Genomic DNA, 24,365 nt, shown 5'->3' with positions numbered 1-24,365 from the left:
TCTATCATCAGCACATTTTAAATATTGGCAATATTAACGTAAAGGCTTGATAAAATGTTCAAAAGACAACACAAAGGCCTTTTCATAGCACAAAAAGTAAACCATATAAAATACCACAAAATGAGTAAAATTTTGACTATAACAGCAGTAAGTTAGAAGACTCATTTTCCCCTATATAATTCAATCAACAAATTCTTCTGAATAAAGAATTAAAAGCCAAACTCATTGCCATTGAGTGGATTCTGATGCATATTTACCCCAAAGGACAGGGCAGAACTGCCCCCCTATGAGTTTCCAAGACTGTGACTGCCTACAGGAGAAGAAAGCTCCACCCCTTTTCTCCTAAGGAGCAGCTGGTGGTTTTGAACTGCTTACCTAGCAGTTAGCAGCCTACTGTGTAACTATTATGCCACCAGTGCTCCTTAAAGAATTGAAAGTAGGTCATAATTTAATTACAGACATAATAAAAGTAGTAAGACTGGACAATTACCCTATTAGAATTTCCATTTTCTATCTCAAAGTCATAAACCTTTTTTAAAGTCCAAAAATTTCTGGACATCCAAGAATCAAAAAGGGAAAAAAATCTAAACTTTGAAAACTGTAATAAAAATTTTCCATGCAGCTGAAAATTAAGTGTGCGGAGTTTACCAAAGGCAGCACACATTGAAGTACATGCAATACCTAACTTCTTCTTGTGCCTACAATGTATCAGCATGGGAGTGGTGACAGGCCACAGCTGAGGAACTTTGGAAACCACTGATTACAGGTTTCCTTTTTCTCCAAGATCCTGTCATCCTGAATACCACAGCGGCCGCAACATTCCTCCCCGCTCCTTCTCTAAGGAGCCTGGGTAGCACAGTGGTTTAGGGCTCGGCTGCTAACTGAAAGACTCCATGCCGCTGCTGCTCCGAGAGCGAGCGATCACGTGGCACTGTCTCGGTCAAGACTAGGCCCTGGAAACCTGGCGCAGTGTTCTGCTCTGCAAGGTCGCTGTGGCTGGACCTGACTCAATGGCAATGGGCTGAACCATTCTCTAATCTTACCTCAGTCTCAGGCAGATTTAAGATGGAAGAACTCTGACTAAATTTATACAATTTCTTACTTTGAACCTGGACTTTTAAAAAGCAAGGATGGGTAGAGTCTTTTTCTCCCTGTAAGAACTCATACTTTGGTTTGAAACTAAGAGAAATGGCTCTGGAGCAGAAGCCGGGCCTGTGGGACTCTGGGGCTGAAAATCGTGGTCTGTAGTCCAGGACAAGGAGGTGTGACGGGCTCTTTGGTCAGGTTCAGTGAGCAGTGCTGAGGCTGGCCTCAGGCTGACTCCTGCCTTGCAGAGGCGGCTAAAACAAAGCTCGGAACTTAACCCAAGTGTAGCAGCTTCCAAGAGCTCATGGAAGGAATGATTTGCTTTTTAAAAGAACAAAACAATTAAGCAGATACACATTAAGAAGAGATGCAAATACTACATCCTGGAATTGAAACCTAGCTATTTAAACAAAAAGTTCAGAAGAGGGGATAATTTTCTCCCGAGGTGAGAGAGTCAGTGAACTAGAAAATGTTTGTCTCTCATAGGGACCATGGCTTGAGTCTGGTGCACCTTAGTTCTCAAAACGAAGTCTTGGTTTGTCAATGCTAAACGTTATGTGCAGCAGACGTGCCCGATTGAGTTTGCTGTTTGATGTCTTAACTGCTGCTTCCATGAATACTGACTGTGGATCCAAGTGAAATGAAATCTTTCAAACAGAAAACCAGAACTAAGAAAATCACACTGAAAGTATCAGGGAAAAAACTAAGATGACAAAAAAGAAAAATAAATGAAAATCCATGGACGGCAAAGAGGCTGCCATATGTGTCAGGTAGAGTCCTTCATACGGAGGCAGGGCGGCAACGTTGAAAGAAACAGCTGACAAGTTTGTAAGCGTGAAAGAGAAGGGTCTTCAGGCTGAAGGCGCCAACAGCGGGAAGCAGGAAAAACAGAAATAGCACCCTGTATCTAGACATGAAATAGTGAGACTGCCAGGACAATCTAATCTAACAAGCAATGTGGCAAAGGGAAAAAAGATTTCTAGCAAAGGATGACAATTCAATGGAAAACACATTTTACACCAGCACCAATAAACATCAGAAAGCAACGGAAGCGGTAATATCTTCAACCTGTCAAAAGATAGTAACTGTTTGTCTAGAACTGTCTAGCTAAATTAGCATTCAATAGTAATGATGATATTAAAATAAGGTGACCAGACGTCCTGCTTTTGGTGGGACAGTCACAATTTTTAACAACTTTCCCACGTCCCGCGGCATTTTAAAAAGTCCTGATTTTTGGAAAGAATTCACGACAAGCTAGGGTATATGGTTTTCAGCTGCCATGTGGCTATTTCACCAGGATATGAGTTTTATCAACGGTGTCCTGCTTTACCAATGTTAAAATCTGGTCACCTTATATTAAAGTACAAAAGAGAGAATTTGCCACATGTGAATCCCTGCTTTAAAAATAAGGATCTACTTTAGTAAAAGTGAATCCTCAGGGAAAGGGTCTGATGCAACAAATAATGCTGAGTAAAAATTACTAAAGCCTTGTGGGAAATCAATATGAATTACATAACTAGGCAACCACAGCTCACATTATGAAAGAAAACATTTGGTAATCAGACCTCCAACAGAGGACCAGAATCCAGAATATAATGAGTGTTTACAACATCAGTCAAATAATGAAATGTTTCAAGTTGGTCAAAAGATCTGACTAGGCATTTCTTTAAAAAAAAAAAACCCCACACATACATACACACACACAACGATCAATAAGCACAAGGAAAGCTGCTCAGCTGTAGTCATTATTGCTGCTTGGCTTTGACAGAGGCAAACTGCCCCACTGGGGTTCCTAGGCTTTCCCCTTTACAGGAGCAGATCGCCAGGCCTGCAAGGCTGACCTTTCGCTTCACAGCCAAGCACTGGCCCACGGTGCTCCCAAGGCTTCTCTCCCTCCTTCGTCACTGTGGTTCGTGCTGTCAAGTCAGTGCGGACACAGAGCAGCACTACAGGCAACAGAACAAAACACTGTGCGGTGCTGAGGTTCGGTGTCAGCCTCACAATTGTGTGTGAGCTCCTTGTTGCAGCCACTGTGTCAATCATCTAACTGAGGGCCTTCCTCATTCGTCCTGAGGGAAACAAGCATCGAATCTGCAATGCGACACAGTTCATACCCACGAGGGAGTTATCATGAAAACAGAACAAGGACTACTGAAGATAAAGAGAAATTAATCTCCTTCCTCATTGCTGGTGAGAATGTAACAGGGTGTGTGTGGTACAGCCAGTTGGGAAATTAATTTGACAGGTCCTTAAAAAGTTAAAAAGAGTTACTGTGTGACGTAGCAATGCCACTCAGATACTTATCCAAAGGAGGGAACACTTAAGTCCAAAGACTTATAAAGAAATGTTCATAGCAGCATTATTCCTAATAGCCAATGCAGAAATAATCCAAATACCTGTCAAATGGTGAACAGATACAATATGGCATATCCTTATTAATTGGATTTTGTTTAGCTATACGAAAACCAATTTCAAGTACCGATATACTGAAGACCAAAATGTTGAAAATTCGTAAGACACATTGAATAAAATACTGGGAAAAACAGCTTTAAGAACATACTATAGAATAGTTCCTAAACAAGTTACAAAAAGCAGAAACCACTAGTCTGTAGCTGATTTTAAAGGACGCCATTGTTGTTGCTGGGAGTTGACTCTAACACATGGCCACTGTTAGAAATGACGTGGGTCCCTCAGGAACGTGTGCAATAAAATCCTTACCCATATTTGTCGATGTAATCCCAATTAAGAATAGGGCAATCTTTGTTATGCTAATAAGGCTAAATCAGTAATAGGGTGTGTCTTAAACCATTACCTTTAAGAAACAGACCGAGATGGAAGACACCCAGCCTACCAGATGAAGTGGAACAGAAATGAAGAGACCAGGAGCTGTCTCCTGAGAGGAGAGCCTTCCTCTAGAGCAGTGGTTCTCGACCTCCCTAATGCCATGACCCTTCAGTACAGTTCATTATGTGTGGTGAGTTAGTTTATTGTGCCAACCTGGCCCATGAACACATGTGGGGTTAATTGAAGGGCAGAGGGATAAATGGCTCAGTGAGCCTCACCTTTCTAGTTCTCGGGTCTCTTACTTTGTGATAGTTGGACTAGGGTGCAGCGGCCTTAGCCAGTTCCCTGCTTCAACAGACGAGGCTCACTTCCTGCAAGACATCCCTGAGAAGTCACATGGACCTACTCCGATGCAGCCTTGGGTGCTGGAGCACCTGTGTGGACACCCCTGCCAGCGCTGAGATGCTTACACATTCACTGACTCAGCTTTCCTCCTGTAGTTGGCATCGTTGCATCTGTTTTGTGAGATGGAGAAGGGCTTTGTGGATTGGTGTTGGACATATGGGTTAATGTTGGACTTGTGGGCTTGGGCAGCACTGGGTTGGGATGTTTTCTTAATGGACACTTAACCTTTATATAAAACTCTCTTATACATGAGTTTCTGTGGATCTGTTTCTCTAAAGTACCCAGATTAACACATGTGGTGACCCCCCCCAACCATAACATTATTTTCGTTGCTACTTCATCACTGTAATTTTGCTACTGTTATGAATTGGGCAACCCCTGTGAAAGGGTCGTTCAACCCTCAAAGGGGTCGCAACCCACACGTTGAGAACTGCTGCCCTAGAGCCAGAATTTTAGACTCCTGCTGTGAGAAAAGACATGTCTCTTGTGGTGTTTCTGTTAGGGCAGACATGCTACGAAGTCACATGCAGTCGTCGTGTGTGTTGTGAGTAAAACCACACTCCACGGGGGTTTCCAGGCTGTCACCTTTCTGAAGCAGACCACCACACCTTACTTCTGAGGCTGCCTGGGGTGGGTCTGAACTGCCCATCTGTAACTCAGTAGTCCAGCACTGGGGGCCCTAAAAGACATCACAAACAAGCTTAAATGCAAAGGACCAACAAAAGATTTTTACAACATCTAAAACAAAACAGAATATCCAGAATACAGAAAGGACAGGGAAAAGACAAGCAAACCCCAAGAAAAATGGCCAATCTTCTATGAATGAAGGAGACACCTGATTTTCACCAGTCATCAAGAAAATGAAAATTGGAAATTATTTCCCCTGAAACTAGGAACTTTTTCACATCTGACAGTACCAAGTGTTGACTGAAATATAGGAAAAGGGAACCTCACATGATTTTGGAAAGAATCTGGCACTGTCCAGCAACGGTTGTACGATGTCTGGCCCAGCACTTCCACTTTCAATTTCAACAAGAATGGCTACTGCCAACATTTGGGGGGGTTCCTGATAATAGGAAAAACTGGCAATCATCCAACTGCCCATTAGGAGACCCCACCACACCCAGAATGGAGTAGATTCTGACTCGGAGAGACTCTGCAAGGGCAGAGAGGATCTGCCCAACCAGGTTTCCAAGGCTATACTCTTCAGAAAAGCAGACTGCTACATCTTTCACTCATGAGCAGTTGGTGGGTTCAAATCACCGGCCTTTCGGTTGGCAGGTGAGCGCTTTAACCGCTGCAGCACCAGGGTTTCTTCATGAAGGAAGATACATAAATTGTATACTCATTTACTAGCAGGTAAAAGGAATAAATAGAATCTTATTAAAAACAGTGGGAAATGGAAACAGATTGCACAGCACTAAGTACAGCACGATACTGTCCATATAAAGCATTACTATTAGTTATGGGTATACAATTATGTAATAGTTATAAAAATATGGATTGGCAGCAAAGCAAATTCATAAGAAGAGTACCCTTTGGAGAAAGAGATAGGAGAGGAACAAAGATCCAAAGCTAGATGTAAACATTTATTAATTGTGGATAGTGAGGACAAAGATGTTCTTAACTTTTTACTTTTTAAGTAAAAAAGATATAACCACCACATTTTTTTTTTTTTTTAAAGAGTGAGAAACTAGCAACTCCTAGAAATCCTGCTAGGGCAGGTGATTGCTTGACCAGAGCCTAGCAGCTGTCCAGTAGGAGAAAATGTTTGACTTAATCAATCAATAAGAAATGATGGTTCTAAAAGTCAGCTCAAGGTTGAAAACAGCTTCTGTCTGAGGGAGAACTGAAAATCAAACAAAAATCCTTGTCTTTGAGATAGAAAGCTAGAAATCTGGACTGTCAGATAGTAGTAAGCATTAAGTGGGGTGGGGGGCAGGCAGGGAAGAGGGTAGCAAAGTCTAGGAGAGGGTTACAATGCTCTATAGGAAGTCTAGAAGAGCTCTGACGGTAAACTAAGGAATAAGGCATTGAAGGGACAGAGGGAGCCAACAGTTCCCCAGATGACTGGGGGAGACTTTGGTTACATGGCAAAGCTCCTGAGGCTAACGTAGGTTTGGTACTTCGAATGAACTGCAAGAAGGCCAAAGTCAAGGAAAGGAGAAAAAATGAAGCTTGGCTTTTCCTCTGAAGTTCCTTTGAGCAGAGGAACCGCATGGTCTAACCTGGGTTAGATCTAACTGGGATCATAACAAGCTAAGGGTAAGATTTTGAGGAATGTTATTCCAGAACATTTCATTGTGTTCATTTGGAACTTGTACAAAGACCAAGCAAGAGGCAGTCATTGGAACACACAAAAAAATGCTTTGTTTTAAAAGGAGCAATGGTGTGTGCTGGAGTGTATCATTTCATCACACTCATTCAATCTATATGCTGAGCAAAGAATTCAAGAAGCCGGACTACATGAAAAAGGCCGGATCAGGAGCAGAGGACGGCTCATCAACAACGTGCCGTATGCAGATGGCACAGCCTTGCTTGCTGAAAGCCATGAGGGCGGAGCACTACAGCATTCAACATGGGTTACGGAACATAAAGAAAACAAGAATCTTCAAAATGGGACAATAAAAAAATATCATGATAAATGGATAAAATATATTCTTTGTCAAGGACTTCATTTTACTTGGATCCATAATCAATGCTCGCAAAAGCAGCATTGATTCAAGAAGTCAAAGAAATCAAATACATACAAGGGGATACTAAAAAAATAAAAAACCGGACTTGCACTGGGCAGCAGAGCGCTCGTAGCACGCATCTTTCCTGCTGGAGGAGCTTCAGGCAACGGAATCTGAGTTAATGCACCCAGTGGTGTCTCCAGGGAAGTTTCTTTCTGGTCACAGTGAGTTTTTCGTAAAAGCAGTTTCACTTGAACCTCGTTTTTTGTGACTTAAGAGAACAGCATGCAGCTGTGAAATTTTGTTTCCTGCTCGGGAAAATGTCGCAGAAACTGTTGTGATGTTGAACACAGCTTACAAAGGACAGCGCTTTGGGAAAAACTCAAGTGTATCTGTGTTTTTCTTGTTTCAATAAAGGTGAAATGTCGATAGGTAACACAAAATAAAAACCTGGGTGAGATCAGAAAATTCTTCAAAGTGGAAATTTCCTTGAATTCCCTAGACCACAGGTTATAAATTTTTAGTACTATACAACAGGTTGTATAATAGAAATATCTGAGCCATATGTGTAACATTTTTTAGTTTCCATATTTTATAAACAGATACCATTAATTCCATAATATATTTTATTAAACCCAGTATCTCCAAAATACTATCAATTTTGGTATACAATCAAAACATTACTGTGATGTATTCTATCTTTTTTTCTTTCTTTCACATTTCATCTTTAAAATCCGGTGTCTTGGGGCACTACCCCACCCACGGGGAGGGTAGTGTTTATATCTCCACAGGGAAGGAGGGACCAGACTTCAACCCAGTGCCCAAAGGTGTGAATGCAACATTCCAGCTTAGAATAGGGAACCAGTGGAGAGGTCTGGGGGGCTGGCCCTAGTCCCAAATACTAAGTGGACACCTGCCCCTCCCCCCAGAAGAATTTATTTCAAAGGACTGCATTGAATCTGCAGCTCCCGCTCCCGGAGAGGGACATATCTGATCGGAGCACACTGGAGCAGATGAAGGGGGAGGAGGAGAGAGTGGAGCACATCCTGGCCCACCAGGTCTTGAGGACAATAACCCCAATTAGAGCTGCCAGTCCAGAGAGAGGACCACATGGCCAGCCCCACTATGAGACATGACACCCCTCACTGACCCATGGCCCTGCGGGGGACAGTACCCTAGACAGTGTGGGAATTGCACCTGATCTGATCCCTCCACACCTAGGCAAAGCACTGGGGGAGTGCAGTGGAACAGCAAGGGAATGGAGCAGCAAGGTCCCCAGGAAATGCTGAAGGTGGACTTTGGGGCCAGGGCGTGGTGCCCCAACGGACTGGACTGGAAAACACTCCTAAAGGCCAACAAATGATCCTTGAACTAACTACAAGCGTTTCTTTCTTGTTGTGTTTTGTTTTGCTCTTTGTCAGTAGTTTGTTGTTGTTATTTTGTTATATATTGTAGCTTGGTTTTGCTCTGTCTTGTTTTTGTGCATGCTATTGTCTCCACCGGTCTAAATAAGATAAGCTAGATGAACAATCTGGAGGAGAAAACAACGGGTCTGACATTTCCGGGGGGACATGGGATAGGAGGAGGTGGGGGGAAAGGAAGTGGTGTTAACAAACGCAGGGACAAGTGATCCAAATTGGTGGTGAGGTGGGTGTGGGAGGCCTGGTAGGGAGTGATCAAGGGTAATGTAACCAAGAGGAATTGCTGAAACCCAGGTGGAGACTGAGCATGATAGTGGGACAGGAGGAAAGTCAAGGGAAATAGAGGAAAGAGCTGGGTGGCAAAGAGCATTTATAGAGGTCTAGATAAAGACATGTACATATGCAAATATAATTATATATGAGGATGGGGAAATAGATCTATGTGCCTGTATTTATAGTTTTAGTATTAAGGTAGCAGAAGGACATTGGGCCTCCACACTCAAGTACTCCCTCAATGCAAGAATACTTTTTTCTATTAAATTGGCATTCTATTATGCTCACCTTCCGGACACAACCACTGAAGACAAAGCAGGCGAATTAAGCAAATGTGGTGAAGAAAGCTGATAGTGTCAGGCTATCAAAAGATATAGCGTCTGGGGTCTTAAAAGCTTAAGGGTAAACAAGTGGCCATCTAGCTCAAGAGCAACAAAGCCCACATGGAAAAACACATCAGTCTGTGTGATCACAAGATGCCGAAGGGATCAGTTATCAGGCATCAAAGAACAAAAAATCATATCATTGGGTGCACACCTCCATGACACAATCGCAGAGGACAAATGGGTGCATAAGCAAATGTGATGAAGAAAGGTGATGGTGCCCGGCTATCAAAAAGGTATAGCGTCTGTGGTCTTAGGCTTGAAGGTAAACAAGCGGCCGTCAAGCTCAGAAGCAACAAAGCCCACATGGAAGAAGCATACCAGTCTGTGCGATCACAAGGCGTCTAAGGAATCAGGTATTAGGGATCATCAAAACAAAAAATTCTTACCATAGTGAATGAGGGGGCGGGGGGGAGTGTAGAGTGGAGACCCAAAGCCCACTTGTCAGCCATTGGACATCCCCTTGCAGAGGGGTCTAGGGGAGGAGACGAGCCAGTCAAGGTGCAATGTAGCAACGATGAAAAACACAACTTTCTTCTAGTTCCTAAATGTTTCCTCCCATCCACTATCATGATCCGAATTCTACCTTTCAAGTCTGGCTAGAGCAGAGGATGTACACTGTTACAGATAGGAATTAGAAACACAGGAAATCCAAAGTGGATGATACCTTCAGGACCAGCGGTGTGAGTGGCAATAACGGGAGGGTAGAGGGAGAGTGGGTTGGAAAGAGGGAACAGATTGCAAGGATCCACATGTGACCTCCTCCCTGGGGGATGGACAAGAGAAAAGTGGGTGAAGGGAGATGTCGAACAGGGAAAGGTATGACAAAATTATAATTTATAAATTATCAAGGGCTCATGAGGGAAGGGAGAGGGGGAAGCAGCGAGGGAGAGGGAAAAATGAAGACTTGATGCCAGGGTCTTAAGTGGAGAGCAAATGTTTTGAGAATGATGAGGGCAATGAATATACAGATGTGCTTTACACAATTGATTGTGACAAGAGTTGTATGAGCCCCTAATAAAATGATTTTTTTAAATAGGAAAAAAATAAACCTTCAAAAAATCTATTTTTTGAAGGTCTATTTTACCCTTATAGCACATTTCAATTCAGATGAACCACATTTCAAGTCAACTTCCAAAAAACCCAAACTCACTGTCATTGAGTCCATGCTGACACATAGCCACCCCATAGGACAGGGCAGAACTGCTCCTGTGGGTTTCTGACTCTCTTTACGGGAGTAGAAAGCCTCATCTTTCTCCTGTTTTCAAACTACTGATCTTGTAGCTAGCAGCCCAACATTCAACCACTACACCACCAGAGCTTCTTTGGAGTCAAACGAGTGGCTCACATATTGAACAACAGAGCTCTAGAAAATACTCAGCAATGACAATAGAGGAGCCGTGGCGGTGCAGTGGTTGAGAGCTCAGTCGCTGTTTCTGTTATCTAGAATTTCCACAAGTGGGTGGTCACCAACCCATAGAAGCTTGGTCTCCCAGTTTCGCAGGCTGGATGTCGGAGTGCAGAGCACTGGCTCCAGGGGCGTTTCCTGGTGATGGCACAACACTGCAGGAAGGTCTTTAACTATAATGTCTGTGGGACCTCCACTCCTTGGAGATCTACCTGTCTTGACACCAATCTATATGCACCTGTTAGGTTTTCAGTGGATGGACTCCAGGTCCAATGGACCCAATCAGCTCCTGACTCTTTCTTGGAACTAGTCAGATCCCCCCACTTCCTTTCACCTCTCGTAAAATAAAGGTGATACCAGCGGCACATACCGTTGCAAATGATTGGCTGACCACATGAGATTACATCATCAGCGATAATAATAACCTCAGTAAATAACAGCCATGCCACTGAGAGTCATGTTCCATGACAGGTGCTAGCCCCAAGGTTGGTAGCTCTGAGAGAGAAAGATGCAGCAGTCTGCTCCAATACAGCTTTACAACCTTAGGAACACAATGGCCAGTTTTTCTGGTTCTTTGAGCTGGAATAGCTCAAGAGGAGTAGATTTAATGACAATAATGGGAACCACATGGCTGTTTGGAGATCTAGGAGAAGGCTTTATCTTTAGTGCCCTGGGATTACCTAGGATTCTTCTAAGGTTTGATCAAGTGGAAAAGCGCACACACACGCACACAGATGCAAATTTCTTGGTTCCTGTAATAAAATTTAGTCACATGCAAATAAGTAACATCTATTCCTTCCTTGAGAGCAATGAAGGGAGGTGCTTCAAGGCACTGCTGAAATAAAATCTGATATTTACTCATTTGTTCAACCAATTATTTAGTAAGTCTATAAAGATGGCAAAATACTTCTAATTTGTGGTAGGTAGCACAATGGTTTAAAAACTCAGCTGTTCACCAAAAGGTCAGCAGTTCAAACACAAAAGTTACTCCTTGAGAAAAGATTATGTGGCAGTGAAAATTTACAGCTTCAGAAACCCTATGGGCGAGTACTAATCAAATCCATAGCAGTGACTTTGGTTTCTTTGTTTGGCTATAATGAATATAAGATATATAATAATGAATGAGATATGGTCCTTGTCCTAAAATATTGACAGTCTAGTCTAATGGGTGGTTAGACTTAACTAATATGCTATACAGAAACAAGAGATAACTTTTAATGTTATATAGCAGCACTAATAAAAATATAAGATGAATCAAAAATGCCTGCCATAGGGTCATTTAGATTTTTCTAGTGGCCACACACACACAACCCAAAACAGAAACAAATCAAATTAATTAGAATACTTTGCCCCAAACCAGACCCACTGCCACTGAGCTGATTCTGACTTGTCGCTTCTATAGGGTTTCTGAGGCTGAAACCTTTACAGGAGCAGAAAACCTCCCCTCCCCTCCCCCCACAGCTGATGGATGAGTTTGAACCACCAACCTTGCAGTTAAAAGGCCCAACACTTCACTGACAGTGCCACCAAGACTGAATTTATCCATATGTTCAACATATCATTGTCTCAACATGTAAATAATATAAATGTTACAGAGCTATTTTACATTTGCTTTAATGTCCTAGGAATTGTGCATACTTTATATTTATATAATATCTTAGTTTGAAGTGCATTGAACAGCATAGGTACACAGAATAAACCTTTTCTTTTTCATTTTTAGAAAAAACTGTCAGGAATTTGGACGTTACAGCTAGAAGGCAGAGAAGGAAGAGTAGAGATGGAACCGTGAAGATGCTCATCAGAGAAAGGGAAGGAGAGAAGCAGAGGAAAGATAACCGGCGAGGCGGGTGGAGAGAGGATCATCGAGTAGGACACAGCACAAACGGAGGGCTTCACTGGGGGGGAAGAGGGCCACCGTGTTCTTTGAGACAGGTAGAAGAGCAGGCAGAATTCAATACCAATACAGGTAATTTGGGCGAGTGGGTGTGTGTAGAAAAATAGGTTGAGCTAGTTTAAGTGGCAAGCAAATGGTTTGAGAATGACAAGGGCAATGAAAGTACAAATGTGCTTTACACGATTGATGTATGTATGGTTTGTGATAAGAGTTGTATGAGCCCCTTATAAAATGATTAAAAAAACACACACTCTAAAACATGGGGGAAAGAGACTCTCCTTTTCCCATAAGGCCATCCATCCCGGGCCCTCTCATCACGGTCACCATGACAGACTGGGAGGGGCTACATTTGGGGTACAGCGGAAGAACAACTCCCCTAGGAAGCCTCTGTAGAGCCATTCTCCTGTCACACTCACTCTTTCAAGCTTTCCTTTGGACTGGTCATTCTTGAGTTTTGCCACTTTGCTTCAAAACACAGATGCAATCTCAAGGATTCCTTCTTTCCGATCCTCCTATCTTCAGCAAGCATGCCCCGTGTCTGCTGTTTCAAGCACAGGGTGAGGCACTGAGCACTCAGAGATAACTGAGGCGTGTTTATCATTGTTGGGGCATACACAGGGCCTTTTGAGAAATGGTATTACATCGGCTTCTTAAGAAGACTCTTCACCCAGCCTCTCCCATTCTGCAGGTCCCTGTGTCCTCACACCCAGGAGATGGCTCAAGACTGAGGAACTCGAGATGGGTGGGCTGCGGGCCCCATACCACGCCGCCTACTCGCAGTCCACCGTGACCAACATCCCGAGTGAGCCCCCGTGCCCGACCACATCGTCTGGCCCTCTCCCGCACGCTCTTCCTCCACCGCTGCTGCCTGGGCTGCGTGGCTTCGGAAGATGGACGGAGACATGATCGGGGCCCAGAGCCACGCCTCCAGCGCCAAGTACCCGATGAGCATCTTCCCTAGGGTCCTCGGCCTGCTGGTTATCCTCAGCTTCATCGTTCTTCTCGCCACGGGCACAGCGAGGAGCTGCCAAGCCTGTCGCAGATGACGGGCCAGCAAAGCCACGAGCCACTGCACGAGCCCCGCCCTGCTGGACGACGAGGCCCCTGACCCCGGCCTGCCTGCCGCTATCGACGGCTGGTTGCGCATGTATCGCCATCTATCAGCACGCTCAATAAAGCGCCCCAGTGTATTTTTAAAAAAAAGAATACTAGTCATCGAGACTAGCAGGCAGGGTGCAGTAGAGCGAGCACCAATGAAGCACACTACTTTCCTCTAGTTCTTTAATGCATCTCCCCACTATCATGATCCCAGTTCTACCTCACAAATCTGGCTAGACCAGAGCATGCACACTGGTACAGATAGGAGCTGGAAACACGGAATCCAGGACAGATAAACTCTTCAGGACTAATAATGAGAGTAGCGATACCAGGAGGGTAAAGGAGAGGTGGAGGGAGAAAGGGAGAACAGATCACAATGATCTACACATAACCCTCTCCCTGGGTGAAGGGAGACATCGGACAGTGTAAGACATCAAAAATAATAATTTATAATTCTCAAGGGTTCGAGAGGGAAGGAGGGTGGGGGGAAATGAGGAGCTGATACCAAAGGCTCAAGTAGAAAGCAAATTTTTTGAGAATGATGATGGTAGCAAATGTACAAATGTGCTTGATATAATGGATGGATGTATGGATTGTGATAAGAGTTGTACAAGCCCCCAATTAAAAAAATACTATCCATCATTTAAGATATGTAGAGTCCACCCTGCATATGGCCAGTTTCTACATCCATGGATATAACCAATATTGGATTAAAAAAAGAAATTTTGGGAGGGAAAGTGGAGCAAATTAAGCAGCCAAAGCAATTCCTCAATGACAAAGAGGGAGCCCAAAATGCTATTTACATACCATTTAGATTATCCTATGTATTACATTAAAAAAAAACCTTGGTGGCACAGGGGGTTGTGCTTTGGCTGCTAGGTCCAAGGTCAGCTGTTCTAAACCACCAGCTACTCTCAGGGTGAAAGAGGAGGCTGTCTGCTCCCATAGAGTCACAGCCTTAGAAATCTAATGGAGCAGTCTGTTAGATGGCGTCACTCGAAGGCAGTGGGTTGTTTGTATGCTGTTTTGTTGTTGTTGTTGTTGGGTATTACTAGTAGAGATGATTTAAAATAAATGGGAGAATGTGTGCTAGATATATGCAAAATTACACTATTTAATGGAAGGGACTTGGGGAATCTCAGGATCGGCAGATAAGGAAACAATCCCCTGTGATCCTGAAAAAGATTTCCAATTAAAAACCTAAAGGCGTGCTGATCAGAACTTTCCAGATGATGGAAAGGTCCTACTCCAAGGTGGTGGCCAATAGCTACAAAATTTTCTTTCTTTAATTAAAATTTTAACTTTAATAGTCACACATAAATGCTACCAAACAGGTCTAAGTATTAGAATACGCCATGCAGGTAATGGCAATTCCACCACCAACAAGTCACTGTCATAACTGAAGAGTTATACACACAATATGCTGCTGGAAATGAGCATACTGTGAATAATATTTATACCAGAAAGACATGTGAATTTTCTCAACTTTAAATAACTTCTAACACTGTGAACCAGCAAAGAAAAAAAAAGGGGGGGAGAGGGAAGAAGAAAAATTTTAAAAGGCTGTTCCAATCTTTTTTTTCCACTCTACTTTCCCAAGGGAAAAACCAACCTGATTTTTCTCCTGTCAAGTAGTGAATATACTGTCGAGTTAAGGTATCAAACGTTTTTGTCTAGAAAAAAATTACTAGGGCAAAGGGCTTATTTAATAAAGTGGCAGCATGTCATTGACAGGATAATGAAACAGTTGGAAATCGGGATTCCTGTAATGAACAATGTGGTTGAAACACGCAACAAGGATCACGGGTGATGCTCAAGGAAACCCCACGGGGCGGGTCCCCTCTGTCGCCTGGGGTGGTTGTGAGTTGAAATCAACTCGAGGGCACTGACAACAGTGTGACATTAAGCAACCTTCCTCCTAGGTGCTTATCAACTTCTCTAAATTGTACCATTTATCTAAAATATCAAACTAAATCCATTGCTAAGAGACACAAGGATTCGATGCAATGAGCAATAAAAGTATACCGTATATACTCGAGTATAGGCTGAGTTTTTTAGCACATTTTTAATGCAGTTTTTGTAGTAAAATTAGGTGCCTCGGTAGATATTCTGGTTGGCTTATACTCGAATATATATGGTAATATACACTCTATTTGAATAATCCGTTACAGTAACTAGAATAGCTGTTTGTGACTCCAAAAACCAAACTCATTGCCATTTAGTTGATGCTGACTTATAAGGGCCCTGTAAGAAAAGGCAGAACTGCCCCTGTGAGTTTCCAAGCCTGTATTTCTTTACAGGAGTATGAAGTATGTCTTTTTCCAGCGAAGTGGCTGGTGGTTTCAAACTGCTATCCTTGCAGTTAGCAGCTGAAAGCATCACCACTAGGCCATCAAGGTCCCTCACTGTTTAAGACTGGGATAGTAACATGTTGTTGTTGAGTCGGTTCCAATGCAGAGCCAACAGAATGAAACACTCTCCAGTCCTGTACCAGCTTCACAACAGCGCAATGTTTGCTCCCAGTGTTTGGAGCCACCTCGCTGAGTCTCCCTCTTTTTCCACTGAATTTAAGTGAATAAACAACCTTAATCTGAGCTTCAAAGATCTTAAAAAACGTCTTGGCCATAACCAGACACCTTCAGGGAATGAGTCACTGAGCCTGAGGGCTTAGGGCCATATACTGGGGACACACAGGCCAACTGGCATAACGTAGTACGAGTTCCATATCCTACTTTGGTTAAGTAGCAAGTGGGGTCTTAAGAGCTTAGAAGTAGCCATGTAAGGTGCCACCGCTGGTCTCTCCTGGTCCAAAGCCAAGCAGAGTGAAGAATGGCGCCTGGAAGCAAATAATCACAGGGATCCTAGTCCCCACAAGGGAGATAGGAAGAACTACATGGGGTGGTGTCTGGCTCCCACTACTGATCCCTCGAAAAAGAATCACAACAGGAGGTAGAGGGGGAGAAAACTCAAAATCATCTTAAAGACCTGGCCTACTGGTTAGAGAGGCTGGTGGGATCCCTGAGGCTACCACCCTTTAGACACCATTTAAACCTGGAACTGAATCCCCACCCCCACGCCCCAGCCCCAAGGCTCAACTGTCAGCCAAAAGATCCACAGGCCTGCAAAGTGCTCATTAGAACAATCAACTAGTGAGATCAAACGGGCAGCCCTTGCCCAGTGATAAGCTTAGGACAGAGAGCAATGAAGGAGAAAGGAAAATGGAAAACACGGGGTGAAAGTGAGAAGAGTGTTAACAAACTGTGGGGATTACAGACACAAAATAAAATGTGTAGGAATTGTTGAAGTGAAACCAATTGGCTCGGTAAGCTTCACCCAATCACATAAAAAAAAAGAAATCTGATGAATCTGACAGTAAAACCGGTGAGGTAAGCACGTACAACATCAGAGGTCGCATGTTTCGACTGGGCACCTCCTTTTAACTTGTTAACCACCTCCGTGACACAGTTACCTCGACAATTAATCACACAACTTTGGGGCCTTCTATTCCATGACATACATTGAGAGCCCATTAGATTTGCCTAATGTGAAGATGTGTGTGGTTATGCAACCAGGATTTTATTCAGGGAAAGAAAAATACCCAACAATGAAAAGTAATGTCTTCATCAACTAGGAAAAACTTCAAGAGACTGTTTTCAAATCATCTTCCAACCACACTAAATAACCATCAGATAAAACAGCCTCTTACATATGCAGATAGGGGGAACGGAGAGCAGGAGGTCGGTAATAATTAACTCCCAGGGTCAAAACCTAAGTATTAAAGCAATATGGTTTTTAAACTACACCATTAGCTTCCACTCCTAATCAGACATATATCTGGGATATAATGAATTTACAATTAGCTAAAAATAGAAAATCCACATTTGTACCAGGGACTGGCAGGCAGTTCTAGCTTTATTTTTAAGAGTGAAACCAATTTTCTTTTTCAGACTGAAGTCTATTGCCAACCGAAGAACCAGAATGCTGTTTCTGAAATAACGCACTTCTAAGTCTTAAAAAATATGCTGTTCTAGAACAAGGAAAAAGAGGTAGCCATGCTTTTATTTTAGCCCCATAAAAATCTTCACCGTCTCTCTCACACACACACACATACACACACACACACACACACAAACCAGTTTCTGATTGACTAAGATGTATCGCTACTGTTTGAATTAGCAAATTAAAAAAAAACTGAATTGCAGAAGCACTCCATGGGATCTGGATATTACCCAGTAACAGGCCTCAAACATAAAGTTAAGTGTCTCAGGCAGGCGCCATTCGGTCCTTGATTGTCACTGTTGCTTCCATGCTGTAATTTGAGGGGTGGGTGACTGCACTTGCCTTGGAGGCGAGGCAGGTTTTTCTCTCTCTGAATTAATTCTGGGAAAGGCGGCGCTTTCTACATCTTCAATCATCTTTTTCCTAATCTCTCTGGACTCCAAAGGTGGCAAGCAATACGGAAAAGTTAACCACGGTTCCCGACCTCTGGTCGTTCAAACTGCCTTTGAAGAGGAGAGAAAACGTGGGGCTCCCGTTACAAAAGTTTCCCCCGGGGTGGTGGCGGGCAAGGGAGGAGGAACCGCGCACCTGTCCCAAAACAAGCGGGGGCAGTTCGAATGCTCCGGCTCGCCCGGGGAGAAACGCTGCCTTCGTGGAAGCCGGGGAGCCCAGCGAGGGCACTGCCCCCCGGTAATAATCAGCGCAGCGTGGAACTGTGACACGGCTTGCAACCGGTGACTCGCGCGGGCTCGTCCTCCCCGCCGCGAGCCACTTCTCACCGTCCTTCCTAGACCTACTTTTCGGCCGCCGTCCTCGCCCGGCCCCGCTGGAGACCCCAGCCAACCGCCGCGGGCGCCCGGGAGGGAGGAACCGGGAAGCGGGCGCAGGAAGCGGGCGGCCGCCCGGCCTGGGCGCCCGGCGGCGGGGCCTCGGCTGGTCCCGCGCCCGCGCCCGCTGCGGCCTAGCCCCTGCGCCCCGCCGGTGCCCGCCACCCGGGAGCCAGAGGCCGCGCGCGGGGGCGGGGGCACCTACCAGCTGCTGCCGGACCCAGCGCCACATGCCCGCGCCGTCCCGGCCCCGCGGGCCGCGGGGGCCGAGGGGCTGCTGGGGGAGGCCGACGAGCCCGAGGGGGGAAGCGGCCGTGCCCCCTCGGCCTGAAGTTCCGTGCGCCTCCGCCGCGGCCGCCACCTCACTCCGCGCGCCGGGCCCCCATCCCGCCGCGCCCAAGGTCCTACAGGCGCGGTCCCGGCGCCGCCCCCGCCGCCGCCAGGCGCTGCCGAGACCGTCGCCGCGTCGCAGCCACCTTCATTCTTGGCCGTTGTCACCCGAAGCACCCCCACTCCACCACCCCACCCCGCGTCCGGCCCCGCCCCCGGAGCCCCGCCCCTCCCGGGCCCGCCCCGCCCCTCCTGGGTCTGCCCCGGAGCCCCGCCCCTCTCGGGCCCGCCCCGGAGCCCCGCCCCCGGAAGTGACGGCCGCGGGTGCGTGGCCCGGGGACCCCGGCGCTCCCTTCGGCCTCTGAGCTCGCGGCCCGCGGCCCCGCTCCCTCCGATGCGGAGGTGGGTTCCAGTCGCTTCTTCGCAGCCTGCGGGTCTCGTGTTGCAGGTCTCCCCGCCCGCCCCCCTCCCTCCGCGGCAATCGCGCTCTCTGAAGTGCGTGGAGGTGATCGAAGATTATTCTTCGGGGGTCCCTAGTTTGGGGTACCTTAAATCGCCCACCCGCGGAACGCCGCTCTGCATCACGCGGCAGCGGGAGCTTGGTAGGGCAGCCTTGATCCCTGAGGGATTTGGATTTGGAGCCAGAGGGTGCAAGGCTCCTGTGCGTGGTGGAGCCTGGGACAGGGGTTCTGAGCGAATTGGGCAAGCTTTTCTGCCCTTCCATGCTTTCGATTGGACAGGTCAAGGGGGAAAAATGATTTCTGCAAAGAGTTGTTTGCTGTTAGCTGCAATCAAAAACGCCCAAGCAGCAGCTTGACTTAGGTAAGAAAAGGGCGTGGATAAACAGAGGTAAGAACAAATACGTCACTAGAGAGAGCAAGGTTTTGGCTTTGAAGGCTGAAATGAAATACCAGTTCTCGCTTTATCCAAAAGCAGCCCGATATACATCTTGAATGTTAGGTTATGCCCACATATGTCTGTGTGTTGTGGGCAGTATTTTTTTGCAGAGTGGAACCATATTTCGCCAGTCAACAGACTGGAGTCTAGTAAAACAAATGTAAATTAGATTAGCATGACTAGGCAAGTTATGCATATGTGCACAAGTTATACATATGGACAGTCTTTTCACTTCAGTAGGAATTCTCTGTTGTATAATACTTATCAAACACAACAGGATTTTTCCTTCAGTATATTTATGATCTATAAAAGTAGCACAGGAATTTTATATTATTAAAGTATATTCAATTTCAAAATACTGGGTGGATATATTAGCGGGAAAGGCAACCTTACTTTGTTCTGATCACCAAACGTTTCTTTATGAATCTAGAGGAGAGTTTGGGATAGATTTATTTATTACTTATAGTAATAAGATAAACAATCATTCATTGAGTACTGTGTGCCCCAGACCCTGTACCCTGCATTAATTTAGCCCTCCATTAACACTTTGAAGGAGATACTGAAGGAGTTTTTGGTTAAACAGTTAAGATGTGTCAATAAAGGATCCCATGCTAGAAGCACTCACTTGTCTCTGCTAAGAAACTTAGAAGACACCTGCCAACCATTCTGCAGATGGGAAGTAGGGACTCAAATTAAGCAATTAGCTAATAGTGACAATTGAGGGCTTCCAATGACAACTGAGGAATTCTTGACGCTCAGGTAACAAAGCTTAAACTTTGAAGAAATGTCAAGGAACAAAAATATAACCACGCCTACTTTGATTCATCTGCAAATGTCCAAATGCAAATTAGGCCTGGAAGCATTGAATTTATATGCCACTCATGCTTGGTAAAGGGCAGCGACGACAACAGAAGCTTGATGCAGTGGCTGCGTTGATGGGCTCAGACGTACGAACAGTTGTGAGGATGGCACAGGACTGGGCAGGGTTTTGTACACAGGTTTGCTGTGAGTCAGAACCGACTTGACAGCATCTGACAACAAGTTTGTCAAAAAAGAGAAATCTAGAGGACACTGTGCATCCTTTAACTGTACTACACATTTCCCACGGCGGAAGTGGGAGTGGAGTTGATTCTGTGTGCTGTGATAAAATGTCGTAGGAGGGACCTCAAGAGAATTATGTCAGATCACAATCATCGTTCAAACTGTCCAGAACAGAATGAACATTCACAGCACCTCTTTAGAGCGGTTCTACATACCTTACATGACTATCAGGGCAGAGGATAGCACAGTATTTTGCACTGAAAGTTATGATCCACTGATGAGTGACAAAATAAATCTGTCATGAGCCAAACCGAAACCAAACTCACTGCCATCGAGCCCATGCCAACTCATGATGGAGACCCTGCCTACAGGACAGGGTAGAACTGCCCCTATGGGTTTCTGAGACTAACTCTTTACAGGAGTAGAAAGCCCGATCAGTATTTTTAAAATAACAAAATAGAAAACATGCATACATCATGCCACTATCAATTCTGACTCATAGTGACCCTCTAGATCTGTGTAGAAATGCTCCTGTGAGTTTCCAAGACTATAACTCTTTACCAGAGTAGAAAGCTTCATGTTTCTCCTCAGAGCGGCTGATGTTTTCGAACCGCTGACCTTGAGGTACAAGTAATTTGAAGTAGTAAGAGATGGGGTTGAGTAAAGAAAAGCAGAGTATGGGGAGAGTTTTTGGTTAACCATAAGAGTTTACAGGAAACGCTAAATCCCTGGATTTATCCGAACGAGGAAACAGCATGATGAGATCGCAGTGTTAATCCATAGACATTCTACTTGCACCTGATAGGCTGCAGGGAGGAGAATGATCAGGGAAGAAGCGATAAGAGTGAAGCGTTGAGGTGACAATGCTGGTGAAGGAGCAGGAGAACACGCGCGGAAAGCTGTTCAGGGAAGACAGGGAACCTCAGGCGGCTCCAAGCGAGGTGACAGACACGCCAAGAGAATAAGCTTGCAGCATTACATAAACAACCACCAAGTTAATGGAAAATAGTTTCTGTTTGCCGAGTAAACGTGCTAATAGGATTCTATGCTAATTATACTTGTGAAACATATTCACACTCGGGGGGAAAAACAACCATCTGCATGATTCTCAGGCAGAACAGAACCACCACAAAGAGAGACGTTTGTCCTCATCAGGACATTTTGAGCCATCAGTGGGAAGTGTAGCTTGTGAGTCCTGATGGCGTAGTGGGTTACGCATTAGACTGCTAACCTCGTGGTCAGCAGTTTGAAACCACTAGCTGCTCCAACAGAGAAAGATGAGGCTTTTTAGTCCCATAGAGTTTCCTATCTCAGAAACCCAAAGGGGCAATAGGGCCATCATGAGTCAGAATGGACTGGGTGGCAGCGGGAATGTCAAGAGCAAGATTTATGGCTCATTCACTTTGGCTCCCATAATGTCTATCAATAATTTGTGACGTGAATAAGGTCACCACCCAATGAGCAGGTAGGGACAAACTACCCAGTCCAGGCGTATCACAGTAACATAGAACAAAGCATACTGGGTGATTTCAGTAGAACCTAAGCTGCACGGGAAGACCGGTAGTCATTATCTTTTAGACCCAGGCCACCCGCAGGTGTGTGCTTCTCCACTCTCGAGGGGCCATCTGACTGGAGGATACCGCCAATATGGTTCCCTCAATTGTTTCCATGGAGATGAAACCACCTGATAGGACTTGGAAGCTGACATAACTGTTTTTAAGGGGCAACTTTATACCTCCTCAAAATCATATGTTTAATCCACTTAAAAAGCAACTTGCTTCTGCTTAATTATCCTTCTAGGATTTCCAGACCAAACATTGGGCCACCATAATAAAGATTTTATAAAGTTGTTTTTTTATTTCAAAGTAGTAAGATTATGTTTTGCTACCTCTGAAGAAATTCACTAGGAAGAAATGTATTACATTTTTATAATACTTCTGGATTATTTCTCAAGCAGGTATCACTTACAAGCTAAGTTTGATGATCTCAGTTTTAATTTTCAGCTACCAGTGCTTACACAGACCTAAATTAAAAACCGCAGTGAGGGTTCAGACCTACAAACAGGACCTCCTGCTGGGGGAGTCCAAACTCTGTAAAACATGAATACGCTCAGCACTTCCCTTCCTCCTTATTTCTAAGTTGTTCTTAAATAGTGTGATATTACTTTGGGTTGGACGGAATATAGCATTATAGCTCCCATTTTCTAAAGGTCAGACAGATTAAAGTTATATACATTGATGGCTTGATTTCGTTTATCTTGAGGGAGTAGGAGCTTAAGTAGACAAGTGGCCTGTGATTGCATCATTAGCAGAAGGTTGATGGCCTTAGATCAGCTGCACCAGCACTAGAACTATTGGACCATCAATAGAAAGCCCACCCCGGGAGTCCTTGTGGCATAGTGGGTGCTAACCTCAAAGTCAGCAGTTGAAGACCCCTAACTGACCTCCAGCACTTAACCAGGGTTTGGTGACATGTAGGAGAAAACAACTAAGATTATTGAGCCTTTTAGAGTTCATACCACATTATCTTATGGGGTTATGAGGAGTTTTCATGATTAGCTATTTTATGAATGTTTAAAAATGACTCTATTATGTAGGTGTGTACTGACATCATCATAGATTTTCTAGACGACAATTATCACAGCCATGTTCAATAGCAAACTCTTTGGGGTTGCATTTACCTTTTGGTCTATATTAGAATGGATCCAAAATTGTTTTCTGAGGACATACTTGGGTTAGCCCACAGATATTTCTTCAGTTCCCCTTAGCTTTCTAAACTTTCATAACACAACATGAGCCCTATTCCAGTTCTGCTGGTGCTCAAAGCAAAAGAATACACCCTAGATTGCCAACACAGACTCTGCTTTGCAGTTTTAAAAATGATCATTTCTGGAGAACTTCTTGAAGACTATGAATTCTATTCACATGTTTTATTCATCTAAATTTTATCCTTCCAAAACCATAAGATCAAACTCACTGCCATTGAGCCAATTCCAGCTCATCATGACCCTATAGGACAAGGTAGAACTCCCCCTGTGGGTTTCCAAGACTAATTTTTTTAATCGTTTTATTAGGGGCTCATACAACTCTTATCACAATCCATACATACATCAATTGTGTCAAGCACATTTGTACATTCGTTGCCCTCATCGTTCCCAAAACATTTGCTCTCCACCCAAGACCCTGGCATCAGGTCCTCATTTTTTCCCCTCCCTCCCCACTCCCACCTCCCACATGAACCCTTGATAATTTATAAATTATTATTTTGTCATATCTTGCTCTGTCCCACGCCAAGACTAACTCTATACAAGACTAAAAAGTCTTGTCTTTCTCTTGCAAATGTTATCCTTAGACCAGTGATTCTCAACCTTCCTATTGCCGTGACCCTGTAATACAATTCCTCATGCTGTAGTGACCCCCAATCATAAAATTATTTCTGTTGCTACTTCATAACTGTCATTTTTCTACTGTTTTGAATCGGGAAACCCCTACAGGATGCCAGAAGAACACAAACTTGGTAGTAGTTGAAGAAATACAACCAGGCTGCTGTCAGAAACAGAATGGTGAGACTTGTCTTGCTTACTTTGTACATTTCACTAGAAAAGACCAATCAATAGAAACAGGCATCATGTGTGGTGAAGTAAAAGCTCTTCAGAACAAGGAAGACACCAGCCATGAGATGAATCAGCACAATAGCCACAATAATGAGAAATGGTACAGAACTGGGCGGTGGTTTGTTCTGTCGTACATCAGGTCACCCTGTGCTGGAACTGACCATGTCAGCTAAACCCAGCAATCACAGTGGTCACTTTTCCAAGCCTTCCCTTTATAACCATGAAATCCAT

The 24,365-nt window shown here is 44.5% G+C and overlaps 1 protein-coding gene across 4 annotated transcripts in view; it reads right to left on the bottom strand.

Moving 5' to 3' along the window:
• Positions 1-18,754, bottom strand: part of ATP11B (ATPase phospholipid transporting 11B (putative)) — a 124,740-nt gene extending 105,986 nt beyond the window's left edge. For all 4 annotated transcript variants that reach the window (XM_075556092.1, XM_075556093.1, XM_075556094.1 and 1 more), the window contains exon 1: positions 18,459-18,754. In XM_075556092.1, the coding sequence (XP_075412207.1) occupies positions 18,459-18,485 (27 nt within the window). In that variant the 5' untranslated portion in view covers positions 18,486-18,754. The remainder of the gene's footprint in view (positions 1-18,458) is intronic.
• Between the last annotated feature and the right edge of the window lie 5,611 nt (positions 18,755-24,365).

Source organism: Tenrec ecaudatus, chromosome 8 (genome assembly GCF_050624435.1).
Source record: "Tenrec ecaudatus isolate mTenEca1 chromosome 8, mTenEca1.hap1, whole genome shotgun sequence".
In the NCBI taxonomy this organism is placed as follows: Eukaryota; Metazoa; Chordata; class Mammalia; order Afrosoricida; family Tenrecidae; genus Tenrec; species Tenrec ecaudatus.
This window is presented reverse-complemented; position numbering and strand designations above follow the sequence as displayed.